Source organism: Larus michahellis, chromosome 6, assembly GCF_964199755.1.
Source record: "Larus michahellis chromosome 6, bLarMic1.1, whole genome shotgun sequence".
In the NCBI taxonomy this organism is placed as follows: domain Eukaryota; kingdom Metazoa; phylum Chordata; class Aves; order Charadriiformes; family Laridae; genus Larus; species Larus michahellis.
The window spans coordinates 27378159-27393705 of record NC_133901.1 but is presented as its reverse complement, the minus strand read 5'-3'; the positions used below and the strand labels follow the sequence as shown (position 1 = coordinate 27393705).

The following is a 15547-nucleotide window of genomic DNA, read 5'->3' as shown; positions in this document are numbered from 1 at the left end:
GTTCTTTGACAGCAGTGCTCGGGCTGGAGCACAGTGCTGTCCCGGGAGAGCAGTCACCCCCTGCGCACCGCCGAACCTCTCACCGCTCCTTTGGAGCGCGTTAGCCGAGCGCCCAGTGCTGCCGGCTCTTTGGAGGGGGGCCGTGGCTTTGGGACTTCTCACGAAACCCATCGCACGGACGAAGTACAATCTGCTGTCCTTCTAGCGCACCGCAATCATCGACTTGTGTCAAAAGGGCTGGCTTCCCTCCCAACTTCTTCTGCCCTGGAGCCAAACCACCGCTCCAGTTTTTGATGCAAATCCTGAGAATTATTTAGCAGCAGCAGCTCTTTTTCAAAAGCCAACGACACCAGTGCGTTTTTGCCTAAAGGAAACATTGTTCTTTCTGGACAACTTTTCCTCCATTTTCCTCTAAGGGAGCACTGGGAGATTTCAGGACTGTGTCTCTAAAATATTCATGTGATGGCTATTCATTATTCATGTCGGCTCACAATGCTTGATTCAGCGGTACCGCCAGCCTCAGCCTGACAAGCAGACCCATTAAGAAACCCCCCCCCAAAGCACCCCTGCAAGAACACCAAGACAATTTTGCTCTGTGCACAACTGCAGCTGCTTGAACCCTCTTCTTTCCAGCTGTTCTCAAAAGCATGCCGGCACCGTAGGAACAGGGGCAGCCCGCTCCGCAAGCTCCCCCATCTTTGGGTTCCCTCTAGGAAGAGGAGCACCAGTGATGCTCTGAAGCTGGGCAGCCCGGCCAAGGCTCAGCCCTGAGAAGGCACCGACCCCGCCGGGGCCCTTGGGCGAGTTTTTTAGACTCCGCTTCTTCCACCAGCCCTATGAAGATAAAATCACCTCCCCCGCCTGGCAGGGTGGGGGAAGGTAAATTAGAGAGAGCTGCCTGTGTCTTTGAAGGCGCAAAGCACTGGGCAGGAAGCCGGCAGGGGATTTCTCCATCTCCCCGCATGCCGGCTCTGCCCGGGCAGGCTCATCCCCGCTGCCCACTGCTGCCCGCACCAGCTCCCCCTCAGCGTGGGCAGGGATGGCCCCATGGCGGCAGCCCCCAGGACGGGGCGTCGAGCAGAGGGTACCACCCCAGCACCCCTTGGCTGGCAGCATGGCGGGAGGACGGGTGCCCAGCACAGCCCTGCTGGACCAGTGACACCTCCCTGAGTGTGGCGTGACCCCTCCAGGGAGGGCTCTGCCCCCCTGGCCTCCGGCTGCCCTTCTAATTATAGCTGCGGGCGCAGGAAGCGCCGTGGCAGGAAGCGGGGTGTGCCGCCCTCGGTGACTGAAAAACAACGGCGGCGGAGGTGTGCCACCACCGCCACGGCCCCGCTGAGCAGCACAGCCACGGCCCCGGGGCTGCCACCGGGCTGCGGCACGCCGAGCTGCGCCAGCATCACCCTTGGTGCACACAGGGGGACCCAGGGCCATCGCCACATAGACCCCCGCCATGGTCCTCACACCGCTCCGGTATCGCCTGTGCCCCCAACCCCGACCCCCAGAGCCCTGCCGGAGCAGGACAGGGTGCTGCTCCCCTTCGGAGAGGCAGGAGAGCTGCAGGGGTGGCGTGAGGCAGCCATTAAGGGACTTTAAGGACCCTCCTCCCTGAGCAGGAGATGCTGTCCCCCACCCCGCCAACTCGCTCCCGCAGCAGGTAGTCGTTTGCAGCTGCTGTCAGAGACACCTGTGTGGCAGCCAGCAGGGCTGGGAGTCACGGCACCCTGCTTGCCCCCAGTGAGAGCCCATGGGGCCCGGGCACCGCTCAGCCCTTCCATTTCGTGGAAAATCCTGACAGTTCAGCGTTTCCTTTGTCCTGCTTCAGAACAAAGAGTCGAAACTTCGACGTTTAGCACAGTTACAGAGCTTCTGAAATACTTTGTTTTGGAAAATACTGAAATGCCGGTTTGAAACGTTTCGCTTTGACTGTGTGACTTCGGCTGCTGCCGCACGACGAGCTCTGTTGCTTTCTGAGAGGTGAAAGCCAAGGATGTTTTCATATGCTGACAAAAATCAATCCATGCCCATGAAGTATATCATATCAACTTGTCATATCAACTTTTCCCAGTGCCTTTTTCCCCTTGCTCTCCCCAAGCAGAGATCCACATCAGCTCCAGGTCCCAGTGCTGGGCACAAAAGCCATCCCGGAGGCAGGGCTGCTCTTCGCAGGGTTTTACCCTCTCCCATCAGGTAGAGGCCCCGGCATCTCCCCGTGCCACCGGAGGGCAGCCAGCACAGGCAGCCTGGCATCACCCCCCGGAGCCCAGCGTGCACCCCACAGCCTACAGGCTCATGGTGGGGCTCCAGCGCAGACCAGAGAGGCCAGGAGAGGAGGAGGATGGAGGGAGGAGGGTCTGCCAAGGGCCAAGTGCAGCAGTCGCCACTGGGCTGCGAGGCAGAGATGGTATCTTACAGACTTTCCCACGCCTCGCACAAGCTCTCCAGGCAGGCGCACGCAGGCAGGCAATGCTCGGTAGCTGCTGGGGTATTGCATAAATCCAGAGCAGGCTGCTGTGCTCCCCCCGGGGCTACAGGGCTGTGCAGATAAGCCCCCAGCGTGCGTGTCCTACACAGCGCGGGTGGCTGCTGGCCTCACAGGCAAGGAGGGAGCCTCGTGCTCACTGGGAAGCAGGCAGCATGCCCTGGCCCCACGGGGCAGGATCCCCTCTCATTGTGCCTCAGCTTCTCCTCCTGGCAGTGAAATACAGATATCCAACATCTCAGGAATAGCCCCACGCTTAGGGCTGGTACCTTAAGCTTAACTGGGCTGCTCCCTGCTGCCAGACTGCACCCAAACGCTGCGGCACAGCTCCTCAGCCCAGCACAGGACTAGGAGGGGTCAGCATCTCCTTTGGGAATTGCTATCACAGGCCACCACAATTTGCAATGTGCTCTTCTGTTGCCAAAGCATGTGGCGATCCTCCATGCCCAGAACGGAAGCAGCCACCACACAGCAGGAAGGAGACAGTCCTAAAGCTAATTGGGCTCATTAATGAAGCAAGGAAGGCTGCAACGGTCTGGCACACCAACTGGTGAGCAAGCATGGCGAGGAATTGAGCTGAGACAGTTTCCATCCTCGAGCAGGACTGTCACCACAAGACACCTTCCCTGCAGCTGCACTCCCAGCCAGCCCCGAGGCAGCCATGCCGGCGGTGCTGCTGCTCCCCGGACACCCGCTGGAGCCCCCAGTGGGTCTCTGAGGGGCTGAGAAGGAAACCTCTGCCCCGAGAAGGCACCACAGAAATGGAAGTGCTGCTGACCTGGGGGCTGGGGAGGTGGTGGGGACGGGAAGGGGATTGGAGCTCCTCCTCACCTTACACGCTGCTGGGGTTTGCAGACAGGTTTGCCTATGGGCTGTCGGAGAGACACGGGGCTCAACAGCCTGCACAAGACATGCTGTGAAAATTCCAGGTCTTCATTCCCAAACATGGAGCACTTTAATTGGGATGGCAGAATCCCCCCTGGCACCAACCTCCCTCCAGAGGCAGCACTGCAGGGAGGCGTGGGGGCATCCTTGCCCACTCCATCCCACCTGGACCTAACACCTGCCTGCAGAGCCACCAGCCCGAGACCCAGAACAGGCTCCTCTGCCCACAGCTGGAGAAGGCAGGGCTTTGGCAAGCCAAGTCTGGCTCCCATGGAGAGGCTGCCGTGCCCACACATCTCAGAGGAGCGGCCGGGGTTGCTCTCGCCTTGCAGCTCGCCGGCACTGCTCAGGCAGGTGGCAGCTGCTGAGCAGAGGGCAGCCATGGGTCTGGGGGCATGAGCCCGGAGCTGTGGGCTTTCAGCAGGACACCTCGAGGGGAGAAGGCAGCTCTGTGGGCGCCATGGGAGTGACACACCATGTGTGGGTGTCACATGTCACCCTAAGCCGTTGGATTTATTTTACGTGCACAGCAGCGTCTTCTGTTTTCACCTTGCAAGACAAAGGAGACAAAGGAAAAGCACACTGGATGCTGCTGGAGGTGAAATGAATTAGCTGCACAAACCAAAGCTGCACAGCAGGACGGTCCCACAGGCTGGCAGGAGCTGTCTGCGACGTGGCTGCAGCGTGGTGCGAAGCCCCTCCTGCCCCCGCACCGACAGCACTACGGGGGGTCCCAACGGGTGCCCAGCACCCAGCCTGTATCAGGGCCGACAGCAGGGACCCTCCCCAGCTGGGGCAGGCTGCTGCTGGGCTCCGCTGGCTGGGGCAGACCTCAGCCCCTCGCCTGCCCTCCTGCAGAATCCAGTGGGACTTTGCCCTGGAGGCAGAGGGCTCGGTTCAGCATGGTGCCGAGCCAGGATGAGCATCTCCACGGGCGCTGGGCTTTATGCCAAGGGGTCCATCCAGCTTGCCCTATCTGTCCAAGGGCTTGTGTGTGCTGACTGGTGCGTGCCCAGCCTGTGCAGCTCTCCGACTACAGTTTTCCCATAGGAAAAATGGAACGTTCACTTCTCAAGGCCTGCAACAGCCTTCCCAGCAGTGTGAACGTGCTGCGCTACAGCCACCGAAGACAGGAAATGCAGGGTGTTACAGCTCCACACCCACCATCGGCCTCTGGAAACCATAGATGCGGTCAGGTGTCCCCTGGTACGAGCTGTGGCTGAGCAGCCTCCAGGGACGGCGTCAATGACGCTGCCCTCCAATGAGGGGATATTTTTGAAATGTAAGCAAATGGGCAAGTGCTTTTAATACCGGTCACTGTGGTTACTTGCAGTTCCCAAGTAATCTGCTAGATGGCATAATGTAATAATAATAATGATAATAGCGATAACGATACACGGGTTTGTTTTAATTGATCCAAACTCGAGAAATGATTTGTCAAATAATTTAAGCAGGCGTTTACTTATTTTACTGCACGAGTACGTACCACTCCCCTTCTGCTGAGCGTTTATTCAAACCCTGACGACGTGCCGTTCTCTGCAACCCTGGAATTTCTATTCTTTCTGGCAGAGGATATGATCCATGACACGAGAAGCTATAGCAACGACACAGAGACCAACTTTCTCATTGTGTCTGTGACTGTACCCGAGCAACCCCAGCGAGAAATTACAAGACAGTTCCTTGTTATTCGGCTGCCGCGTATAAATAAAGAGCTAAGCATTACTCATACATAATAGCTTTTATTTGCTGCAGGCCCTTCGGCTCTCAGAGCCGGACTAACCAAATCAAAGGGAAGATTATGTTGCAAGAGTGGGACTCCTGCACGGCACGCCCAGGCCGGGAAGGCTGCTGGGCTTTGGGGACTCCGGGAGCGTGGGGCCCCGCCGCGACCGTGGGATTTTTACCAGTTTGGGAGGTTTTGAGTTCCCGGTCCGTCCCCCCCCTCACCCCTCCCGGCTGCCCTCTCCATCCTCCCCGCCCCGCCGTAACACCAACCCTCCACGCGTGGTCGTGGGGACAGAGACGGGGGGAATCGCGGGCCGGTTCCTCGCTCCCCTGCGCCCGGTGCCGCAGCGGCCGGTGTCCCCCGCTGGGGGCCGCGCTCGGCGGGCCGGGACGAGCGGAGCCGGGAGGGAAGCGGCAGGAGGGGGGGGGGGGTGTCCGCCCGTCCGGGCTGGCACCGCCCCGTGCCCGCCCCCTGCCCGCCCCACGTCGCGGCGGGGCCGGGGCCGGGACCGGGTGGCGACGGCGGGCGGCGCAGAGCGGCGGCGGCGGGCGGGCGGCGAGCAGCGTGGCCGCCGTCTCGGCGGGCCGCGGGGCAGCGGGCGCTCCGCCCTCGGTGCGCGGGGGCCTCCCCCTCTCCGCGCCCGCGGAGCGCCGGCGCCCGCCTATATCTACGGCCGCGGCGGCCCTCCGCCCGCAAGGATGTGAGGCGGGCGGGCAGCCCAGCCGCCGCCGTGGCATGCCCCCCCGCGCCCGGAGCCGTCGGCGCGGCGCCTAGCCGCGGCTCCGCGGGGCGATGCTGCCCTGGAAGCGGAGCAAGGTGGAGCTGGTGGCGGGCGAGGGGCGGCGGCAGAGCAAGCCCAAGGGGTACGCGGTGAGCGTCCACTACTCGGCCCTCACCTCGCTGGCCCGCGCCTGCCCCGAGAGCGCCCTGCACCGCGTGGGCAGCATGTTCCGCTCCAAGCGGCGGAAATTCCGCGTGACCAGCGAGGACCCCACGTACACCGTGCTCTACCTGGGCAACGCCACCACCATCCAGTCCAAGGGAGAGGGCTGCACTGACCTGGCCGTCTGCAAGATCTGGAGCAAGAGCGAGGCCGGCCGGCAGGGCACCAAGATGAAGCTGACCATCAGCGCGCAGGGCATCCGCATGGCCCACGCCGAGGACAAGGGGCTGCGCCGGCCCGGCCACCTCTACCTGCTGCACCGGGTCACCTACTGCGTGGCCGACCCGCGGCTACCGCGCGTCTTCGCCTGGATCTACCGCCACGAGCTGAAGCACAAGGCGGTGATGCTGCGCTGCCACGCCGTGCTGGTCTCCAAGCCCGAGAAGGCGAAGGCCATGGCCCTGCTGCTCTACCAGACCTCGGCCACGGCGCTGGCCGAGTTCCGGCGGCTGAAGAAGCGGGACGACGCCCGGCACCAGCAGCAGCAGCTGGTGGGCGAGGAGAGCATCCCGCTGGTGCCGCTGCGCAAGCTGCTCAACGGGCAGTGCTGCTACAAGCCGCCGGTGGAGCGGAGCCGCAGCGCGCCCAAGCTGGGCTCCATCACGGAGGACCTGCTGGGCGAGGAGCAGGAGGAGCGGGCCATGCACTGCGACTGCGAGGACATCCTGGAGGCGCTGGGCGAGCCCGAGGGCGAGCTGCTGCGCGCCGGCGCCGGCCGCGGCGAGGGCCCGGAGCTGGGCCAGCTCCTCCGCGATTTGGGCGAGCTCAGCCTGGGCAACGACCTGCGCTCGCTGCGCGCCGACCTCCGCGTCCGCCGGCTGCTCTCCGGCGAGAGCACGGGCAGCGAGTCCTCCCTGGAGAGCAACGGCCCGGACGGCGCCGCCCCGCCCTGCAACGGCGCCGAGCAGCCGCCCCCCGGCGACCCCGAGACCGGCTGAGCCCTCGGCCGCCCCGGGGCTGCGCGGTCCCTTCCGGGCGTGCACGGCCCTGCCGGGGCGCGCCGGGGTCCCTCCGGGAGCGCACGGTCCCTCCGGGACTCACCGGGTCCCTCCGGGTCCCCCCCGGGAGTGCATGGTCCCTCCGGGAGTGCACGGCCCCGCCGGGACGCAGCGGGTCCCTCCGGGAGTGCACGGTTCCCCCGCGGCGCACCGTGTCCCCTCCGGCCCGCCGGGGAGCTCACGACCCCACCGGGGGTCACCGGGTCCCTCCGGGAGTGCACGGTCCCTCCGGGAGCCCTGGTTCCCTGCGGCGCCCCCGCGTCCCGCAGCATCCCGGGCAGCGGCCGCCCCTCCCGGTGCCGGTGGCCGCCGGAGCCAGGCCCCAGCCCGCCGCGTCCCGAGGAGGGGAGGCGGCCGCGGGCTGTTTACCTCCGGCTCAGCCCTTGAAGATCTGCCAAATTCCTGGAATAGCTTTCCCCGGGGAGGGCGGCGGGAGGGAGGTGTTGCGCCTTGTTTACAGTCAGAAATCTCACATCCGAGAGGGCCCCTCCCGCCGTGTTCTACATTAAAGTCACTCCATCGTGCTGTCGTGTCCGAGAGGTTTGCACTGTTGTGAATTTTTTTTTTTTTTTAATTATTATTATTTTTAAGTTAGACCCTTTTTTTGGGCCCCGGTCCTGTCCCCGGTCTCCATGCTCTAGATCTTTTGCTGTGCAAAAGAAGACTCTACTTGTGGCTGTTCACCTGTACATAGGGAAATGTATGCAAATACATTTTGTTATTTTTAAGAACACCACCATTGCGATCTCCTCTGTTTGCACATACGTGAAGAAAATAAAGATGACAGTTAATTTAAAAAAAAACTGTGGCGATTTGGCCTCTGTGTGTGTGCGTTCCTGTAAGGAGATGGGGGCGGGAGATCCCTTGGGATGCGTTGTAGCTGCTGGAGGGCACCGCGCAGAAAGGCCCTTGCAAGCACCGAGCGTGATTCCTGAGATTTCCAGCTGGAAATCTCACACTGTGGGGAAACGCACCGGGCACTTAAGGTCTCTTATAAAAGATGCAAGAAAGAGATTTTCTCTCCGCAGCCTCCAAAGATGGGGGCAGGAACGTGCGAGGAGCCTCGTGTTGGGGCTCTCTGGCTGGATCAGAGGCTGGAGAACGGTAACTGCGTGGGGCTGAGGCTGCCGTGGGGCTCAGGCGTGGGGCGAGCACCACACAACCCTCCCGGGGTTCGCAGTTGTCTGGTCCCTCGCCGCTTGCAGCGCCAGCCCGAGGCGATTCCATAACCTCAACCAGGGTAAGCAGTGAAGTTGATTAGCCACGGGAGCGCCATGGTATTTTTAGCTGTAAATCTGTTTGTAAGTGGCAGGCTCCCAGGGCAGCAGAGATGTTCCGGTTTCATTTGTCCCCAAGTGGAGGTATCAATTAAGACATAATTAATCTGGCATTTCTGATGTCTAAATGTTTTCCACCGTGCCTGTGCTGCAATCGGACGAGTTGCAGGAATGTCAATGAAAAGCCCAAGCAGCCGCCGGGGCCAGGCCGCACTCCTTGTGCAAGGAGCCAGCCTCTGAACTTGTAAATACCTCATTAAAACAGATTGCAAAAGCTGCCACCGCACGGGCGAGGAGCTTTTACTCAGTGTGAGTCAGTCCGAGGAGGCAGTACGCGCCGGGGTTGGTTTGCACGGGAGGGGGTAATGGCGACAGGGGGGAGCCCCCCTCAGAGAGGGCACCTTCCTGCCCAGGTCACGCTCCACCCGTGACGGGCAGTGCCATGCCGCAGGTGACAGTGAGCACGCTGAGGCCGGCGCTGCCGAGACACACCTCACAAAAGAAAACGTGCATCTTGCAGCTCTTTCTCAGGCGAAGCTCCTTCCCCAGAGAGGGAAGGGGCCGGCGATGAGGGGGAAATGAAACACCGGGGGAAGCGTACCCTGCAGTGCTTCCCCCAAGGTGGGGACTGCGAGGCTGCCTCCCCTGCAGCAGGGGGACCTGGGGTGCCCTGGGGGTCCCGAGCGCCCCAGGTCTATGCCCAGGGCTCTCCGTCACTGCCCGCTCTCTCCTAGGGTGCCAGGAGCCAGCAGAGATATGGCACCCCCAGAGCAGGGCACACCGGGGAATTCCCAGGCTGGTTTTTGCTACCCCCAGTTGCTGAATGACCGGGCGGCGTTTGCTTTTACATCCTCTGTGCGTGCTTTAAAGGCAGTTAATGGCATTAGCTCAGTCAATGCCTTTCCTCTCTCCAGAAGAGCCATCATGTCTGCAACGGTAAGGAAAGGTTTTTATCGCACGCCGGAGCTGAAAGCAGAATTCCCAGAGCAGCACCAGCAGCAGCCAGGGCCTGGAGCGTTTCCCCTTGAAGCCATTAGCAGGGCTACTGTGCAGATTCCTTAGAGGCCTGTACAGATCATTAGCTATAAATTTAGGGTCCAAATCCCTTTGTGCCTGGGATATTTTGGTACCAGAACCATTGAAAAAAAAAAATAAATCACAGAGATGTCTGCATTGCTAGTGTGAGGTTATTCATGTGGGCTTAACTGCTGTGCCCTGCCTGTAGCAGCATGCAGGGACCTGCAAATGAGAACAAGCGCACGTGAGGAGAAGGTCATTATATTTTCCGCACAGCAAGTCTGAAGGAGCATCTCCCCAGGATAAGGAGAGGAGAGAGCGAGACCCTCTCTGCAACAGGTTTGGATAAAGAGCTGAGCTGCTAATGATTTTCCTTTGGAACAAGTAGCTTCTTGTCCAGCTGAAAAGCCTGCTGCTGGCTGATGGCAGCCAGGGAGAAGAGCAGGGCTTTGGGAAAGGCCTCCGTGGGACACGCAGGCTGTGCTGACTGCCGTCAGGCTGCTCCCATCGCAGGCAGCGCTCCCATGGGTAGAGGACAAACTGCTCTGCGGTGGGCTCTGCTCAGCGCTGGGGCTGATGGCACCCCTGTGCCAGGGCTGCTCCCCACAGACGAGGTCCAGTGTCCCGCCGAGCTCAGGCTGTGGGCAGAGACTCGCATTCCCCTGGCGATTGGGCTCCATCCATCAGCGCTAACGCAGCTCTATGTCCAGGGATGGTGAATCAGCCAGCAAAGAGCAGCGCAGCTTCCAAAATGCAGCTCCCCACCAGCCAGCAGCCCTGTCCCACCGCCGCCTTCCCAGGGACAGGCCTGCAAAGGGAGGGCAAAGGCTCTGATTGCTCTGCCGGTGGGTTTGGACGGTGTGGGGAGAAGTCAAATGTGGGAGCAGATGTTTGCGGAATGACAAGTCAGGCCAGCAGTGCAAATCTAGTTACCGACACATCAGCCGGGGCTCGGTGGGCCGCGCTCCTGCCTGGGCTCCAGCAGCCCGTGGAGGTTTCCAGCCCAGCAAGGTGAGCTGAGCTCCACACAGCGCTGACCTAGCAGCCAGCATGTGATGAGTTGGCCAGAAAATACCCATAACAAATGATGCAGCACCAGGAAAGGCAACGATCCTTCTCCAGAGGCTTCAGCCTCTGGTTTGAATCCGGCATGTGGGGCTGATGCTTTGGCAAGTCAGCTTAGGTACCCCACCAGGCGCCTGAGACTTCCAGAGCGTGTTACGGCTAAACAGAGCATGTGATTATTCCAGGAAACAACAACGATTCCCTGAAGATGAAGAGATTAAGGGAAAAGAGCACTTGTTGCTAATACCGTTTGTTGACTTTGTGTATTTGCTGGTGTACTCCAGATTTGCTCCCATACATAGGTAATGAGGCTGGGGGGGGGGGGGCACACAAATGTGGAAGTGTTTGCAGAATCCCACGTGCAGCTTCTTGTTTTTATCTGCCCTTAGCATGCTCTTCTCCTGTCCTTAGATCTTCCTCATCCACAACAGGAAAAAAATATCATTTACAACAAGAAAAATTAGCCAGCGGTCAAGTGGAACACGCCAGGTCATGAAATGACTTTTAGCCCAGACTGCAGTACTGATTTAGATACCGAATTATTTGCTGTTCAGTTTGGTCGCATGCCCATATGGGTGACATCCGGTTTGGCCAGGGGTGAAGCTGCGAGAATTGCCGGCTGAGGGGCTGGTCCAAGGTCTGGTTGCACGTCACCATGTCAGTGGTGAAAAGCTCTTGCTTTTTGGGGTCTACAGGCAAAACCCAGTATGGAGTAGAGCTCCAGCCCCTGGGGCGGTTCTGAGTCACCTTCAGCACACACACACCGCGACTCTCGCAGGGAAGCAGGAAGGCATCAGGATTTCCTCCTCGTCGGTGTGCTGGAGAAGAGCAGCTGACCTGTCCCACTGCGGTTAGTCACCCCCAAGACACCACAACTATCCTATGGCCCAATTTTTAGCCATCACACCAACCCCCCCCCCCCCATTAATTAAGGGGAAAGCCTCCAAATCTCAGCCTGCAAAGGAGGTGTGGGGCCCGATCTCCTGCTCTTCATACCTTCCAAGGGGGTGTGGGTGACAGCAATGCACAGCCCCCCGCTGTGAGGACATGTTTTCTGGTCAAGGGTGGCCAGGATTCCATCGGTGATGGAAAAAATCTGCAGGGCTGCCCAGCCACCTGTGCCTCACCTCCCGCTTCTCTCTGAGTCGGGAGGTAAAAAAACCACAAAAACCTTGCATTTCCAAGGCCCGCAGCAGCCCCAGCTCCCGCAGAGCCTTGCGTGCTGCGAAGGCGTCTCCCCCTCCGCACCCCAGCCGCTGGTGGCAGCAGGGGGCTGTTTTCCCCAGCAGTTGGAGGAGGATGATGTGAGAGGACAGGAATGTGAGGGCAGGCAGCTGGGGCACAGCATGGACAGCGTGGGGTCCCAGAGGCCAGGCCAGGTCGGTTCATCCGCGGGGCTCGAGAGCCCCGCGGATGAACCGACCTGGCCTGGCCTCTGGGGTTCTGCTTCTCCCCGCAGCTCCATCACCCACCCCAGGTGAGGTGACACCTCCAGCTTCCTGGCCGGTGGTTCGTAGGGGGGGCTGCATCTTGGTAAATGCCCCGCAAGGTGCGTGAGCTGGGGAGGGGGGAGGTTGGAAGTGGCCGCTGCGACAACCCAGCGTGAAATCACAGCTATGCATTCCTAAAAACATGACATTCCCCCCTTGCCAGTGGGGGCTCTGCCCGGCGGGAGGGCTGAGCGTCACGAAAACACTCGGAGAAATGGTTATATAACGAAGGACCTGGGCCTGATCCTGCCCTCGGCTTGATACGGCGGCTCGTCAAGGAGCTGAGCTCCGGGATGCAGCTGCCCAGCACCTTCCAGGATCTGGCCTTGGTCACTGCGCTCCATGCTGCTGCCGAGGGGTGGAGCGGGGAGAAAGGCTGCAAAATGCTTTTTCTCCAGCTGGGAGATGCTCTGTGTCAGTAAGCCAGAGCCCAGCTCCCATTGTGGGCTTAAAACAAGCCCCACTGGTGGCAGAAGCTGGACAAGGTCTGGGATGGGATAGCCCAAGACTGCCGAAGGGCAGGAGCTGCTTGCTGCAGGCATCTGGGCTTTCATGGTACTGCCCTGCAGCTCCATCCCAGGTGACCTGGACCCAGTGGTGGCACATTATGGTACACATCATCTGTCCCTGTGCCCCAAACATGTCCTCATCTCCATAGGAAGGACGTGAGGTCATCTGTGGACAACTGTTCCCAGCAAAGGGATGTGCCTATAGATCTCCTCCCATGCTCTCCTGCTCGGAAATGGGGGGCAGCCGGCGAGCCCACCTCCTGTAGCTGATCCTGCTGCCACCCCATATAGAGGGGTGACATGCTTGGCATCACGTCCAGACCTGGACATCCCCACTGCTCCAGCACAGGTGCTCTGCAGTTGCCAGGGGACACAAGGAAAAGGCTGTGTGGGATTCATTGTTCTTCCCGCAGCACCGTGAAGTTGCACGCGGTCTGGTTGGATGCATGAGCAAGCTAAACTGTGACATTAATTAGAGCTGACAGCGTTCCTGGAGGGAGCCGGCAGAGCGACAGCACTGAAGCCGCTGCTGCTGGGTCCGTGCGCAGAGCTGGGCTCTGCAGCAGGCTGGCCTGGGCACGCCATGGCCCTCCAGTCCTGCTACACTGAGCTCTGTGCTCACTCCGGCTCCAAAAATCAGGGTGGCAGGTACACCCGCAGCCCCGAGGGACGGGAGACGTGGTGCCTGAATCCAGCACTGTCAGACGCCTCTTGCTGAACGTCTGCCCGGCATCACTCTGCCCTTTCCAGCCAGCCCTGCGTGCAGCTGGGCGCTGCCTTTCCCAGCCCCGCACGCTCCCCTCCGGCTCTCCCCTCCTGCTGTGGCTCCTGGCACCCGGAGCCCTACAGCCCTCGGGGCCGCTGTCTCTCACACGGCTCTTTTCCCATCCCAATTTCATGCTGAGTAAGAGCTGCCACTCGTTGCTGTTTCAGCAAGTACTGGAGAGGATCACCTGCGCTGGCACACAGTGCGGGCAGCCCGGAGCTGTGAGAGCTCCTCCTCCTCTGGGCAGGGAACGGTTAAGGGAATTAGGATGAAAAGTTGATATAAATAATTCGGTAGCTCCTGTAGGAAGATTGCGATTTAGCTTAATTATCATAATTACATTTTCAATCTCTCTGCTAATAATCAGGAGACAATAGAGCCAAACGTGCAGGCAGCTGCCTGCTTTCCCTACCAGCGACTTCTCATTCTGCTGCACGAAGCAGGTCCGTGGGGACGGTGAGGCATCCCTGGCAGGGATGGCAGGTAGGGATGCGGCATTTCCCCAGCACCTTGTTCTGGGCAGTGGGAAGCCTCATTGCCCTCTGCTTGGCACAGAGATTTTAACTTCAGCTACAGGGTCAGCAGTGGGATCATCTGAGAGCAGCCTGCTTCAGTGCAAAAACATCTTCTCTGCCCCTGAAAGTGGGGGAGAATAGTCTGGAATTACTTGTTTCTGAGCAGGGAGACCGGCGCTTTCTCTGCCCGTGCACGCTGTGGCTGCTGACCCCCAGGGGCAGGTGGGCACCCCAGGTCCAGCGTGGCCCAGGAGATGAGACCAGTGTGAGCAGAGAGCCAGACCCAGGCTGGAACATTTGTTGGCAATAGCTAATTAAAGTGAGCGTTAGCAATGATGGCTTTTGAACATGGACAAGCCTTCACCCTTCAGCCTGTTTCTGTCTTCACCCACCTGGGAGGAAACGGAGGCAGCCCAGCACCTTCCCTGGGGGGTCCCAGGAGAGCACAAACCAAAGGGCCCCAGCAGCGACAGGAACCCTAGCCAGGAGGCAACATGAGGAAGGGGAAGATGTGGCTACAGAGAGCAGAGGATGTGCTGCATCTCCACCATGCACCGAGGGGCAGCCAGGGCCATAGGGAAGCCATTCCCCATCCCACCTTTCCCCCTTGGCTGGGATGTAGCCTGACCCACCTGGAGGCATCCCCAGTGCAGGAACAGCAAACAGGTTTCTGCCCTGCTCCACCCTGGATCGGCAGCTGCAGCGCCCTGTGTCCATGTCCCACATCCCCAATACCTCCGCACATCCAGCTCTGACCAGTGCAGGGCTGGGGCAGGTCTACGAGCTCGGGCTCCCCCGGGGCAGTCTGTCACTGTCCCTGCAGGTGACACTGTGTCCCGTCCTGCTTCGCGCCTGCCATGCTGCTCTGGAAAGGTGCGGGATGAGAACTGAGCTGCTTATCCTTAGTGCTGCTCTGATCTAATTTTACTTTCTTAAGCAATGGCCAGGCTTTAGAGAGTGTCTCATAATGCACATGTATGTCTCTGCCTGGCAAGGAGGGCAGCCCCTGCACCAGTACAGCAGTTATCTCCCCCTCATGACTGCTACAAAAAACCTCTGGCTCCAGCCCTGGCTGGAGCAAGGTCTCAGCAGATTTCTAGCAGAGTATACAGCATGGTACAGCCGTGCAGAACACCCTAAGGTCCACCAAGATCTGCTGGAGCTGGCAGCCAGGAGGTACACGGCCATTGCTAGGAAAGGTCACCAGTAGATCTGCCTTCTCCCTTTTTGTCTCCCAGCCCAATCCCACAGACACCTTTTGGTTACTGATGCTTTGAAGTCCACCAAACCTACTGCCTTGGACCAGGTTTCACTGCCATTACTGAAGAGAGAAATGCCGAGGAAAGGAGACCCTCCAGGGGTCCCATCAGTGAGCGAGAGAGAAGACCAAGGACCGCTGCAGGCACAAGGTATTGCAAGGACCTGCTGCACAGCGATAAAAAGACTGAGAGTCCTTATCACTCACCCAGACTTGGGGTTCATCAGCCAGGCCATGACAGTCATTAGTCCTTCTCCCCAGTTTGGGCTGCCAGGACATGAGATATGACCTAAGCACGGCCACGCAGCATCACAGTTCCTGCGAAAGTGGTTCCATGGACACTTACACCCACGCTTCCTTGTGGCACCTTTGCAAGTAACACTGCCAGAAAGCTATTTCAGGACCCAACATGACTCTCCCAGGTGTCAGGTCCAATTAGTTATATCCCGTAAGGGAAAAACGTCCCCTAAAGCCTACTCTGGTGGGACAATGACAGTAAGACATGCCAGGTGCTCATCTGGGTTCCCCAAGCAAACCAGGAGCTAAACATAGCCCAGGGAAAGTGGCAGGAGGGGGTGGCTGCCATCCTCCACACCGAGGTCTCCTGGGGAGGTCT

The 15547-nt window shown here is 59.9% G+C and overlaps 1 protein-coding gene across 1 annotated transcript; it reads left to right on the top strand.

Moving 5' to 3' along the window:
- Positions 1–5282: 5282 nt before the first annotated feature.
- Positions 5283–7827, top strand: FAM43A (family with sequence similarity 43 member A). Its single transcript, XM_074592678.1, has one exon. The coding sequence runs from the start codon at positions 5886–5888 to the stop codon at positions 6972–6974; it is 1089 nt and encodes a 362-aa protein (XP_074448779.1). The 5' UTR covers positions 5283–5885; the 3' UTR covers positions 6975–7827.
- Positions 7828–15547: the final 7720 nt, after the last annotated feature.

What these genes read in the sequence shown, in the direction of transcription:
- FAM43A (XM_074592678.1), top strand. Translation starts at nt 5,886, where the DNA reads ATGCTGCCCTGGAAGCGGAGCAAGGTGGAGCTGGTGGCGGGCGAGGGG.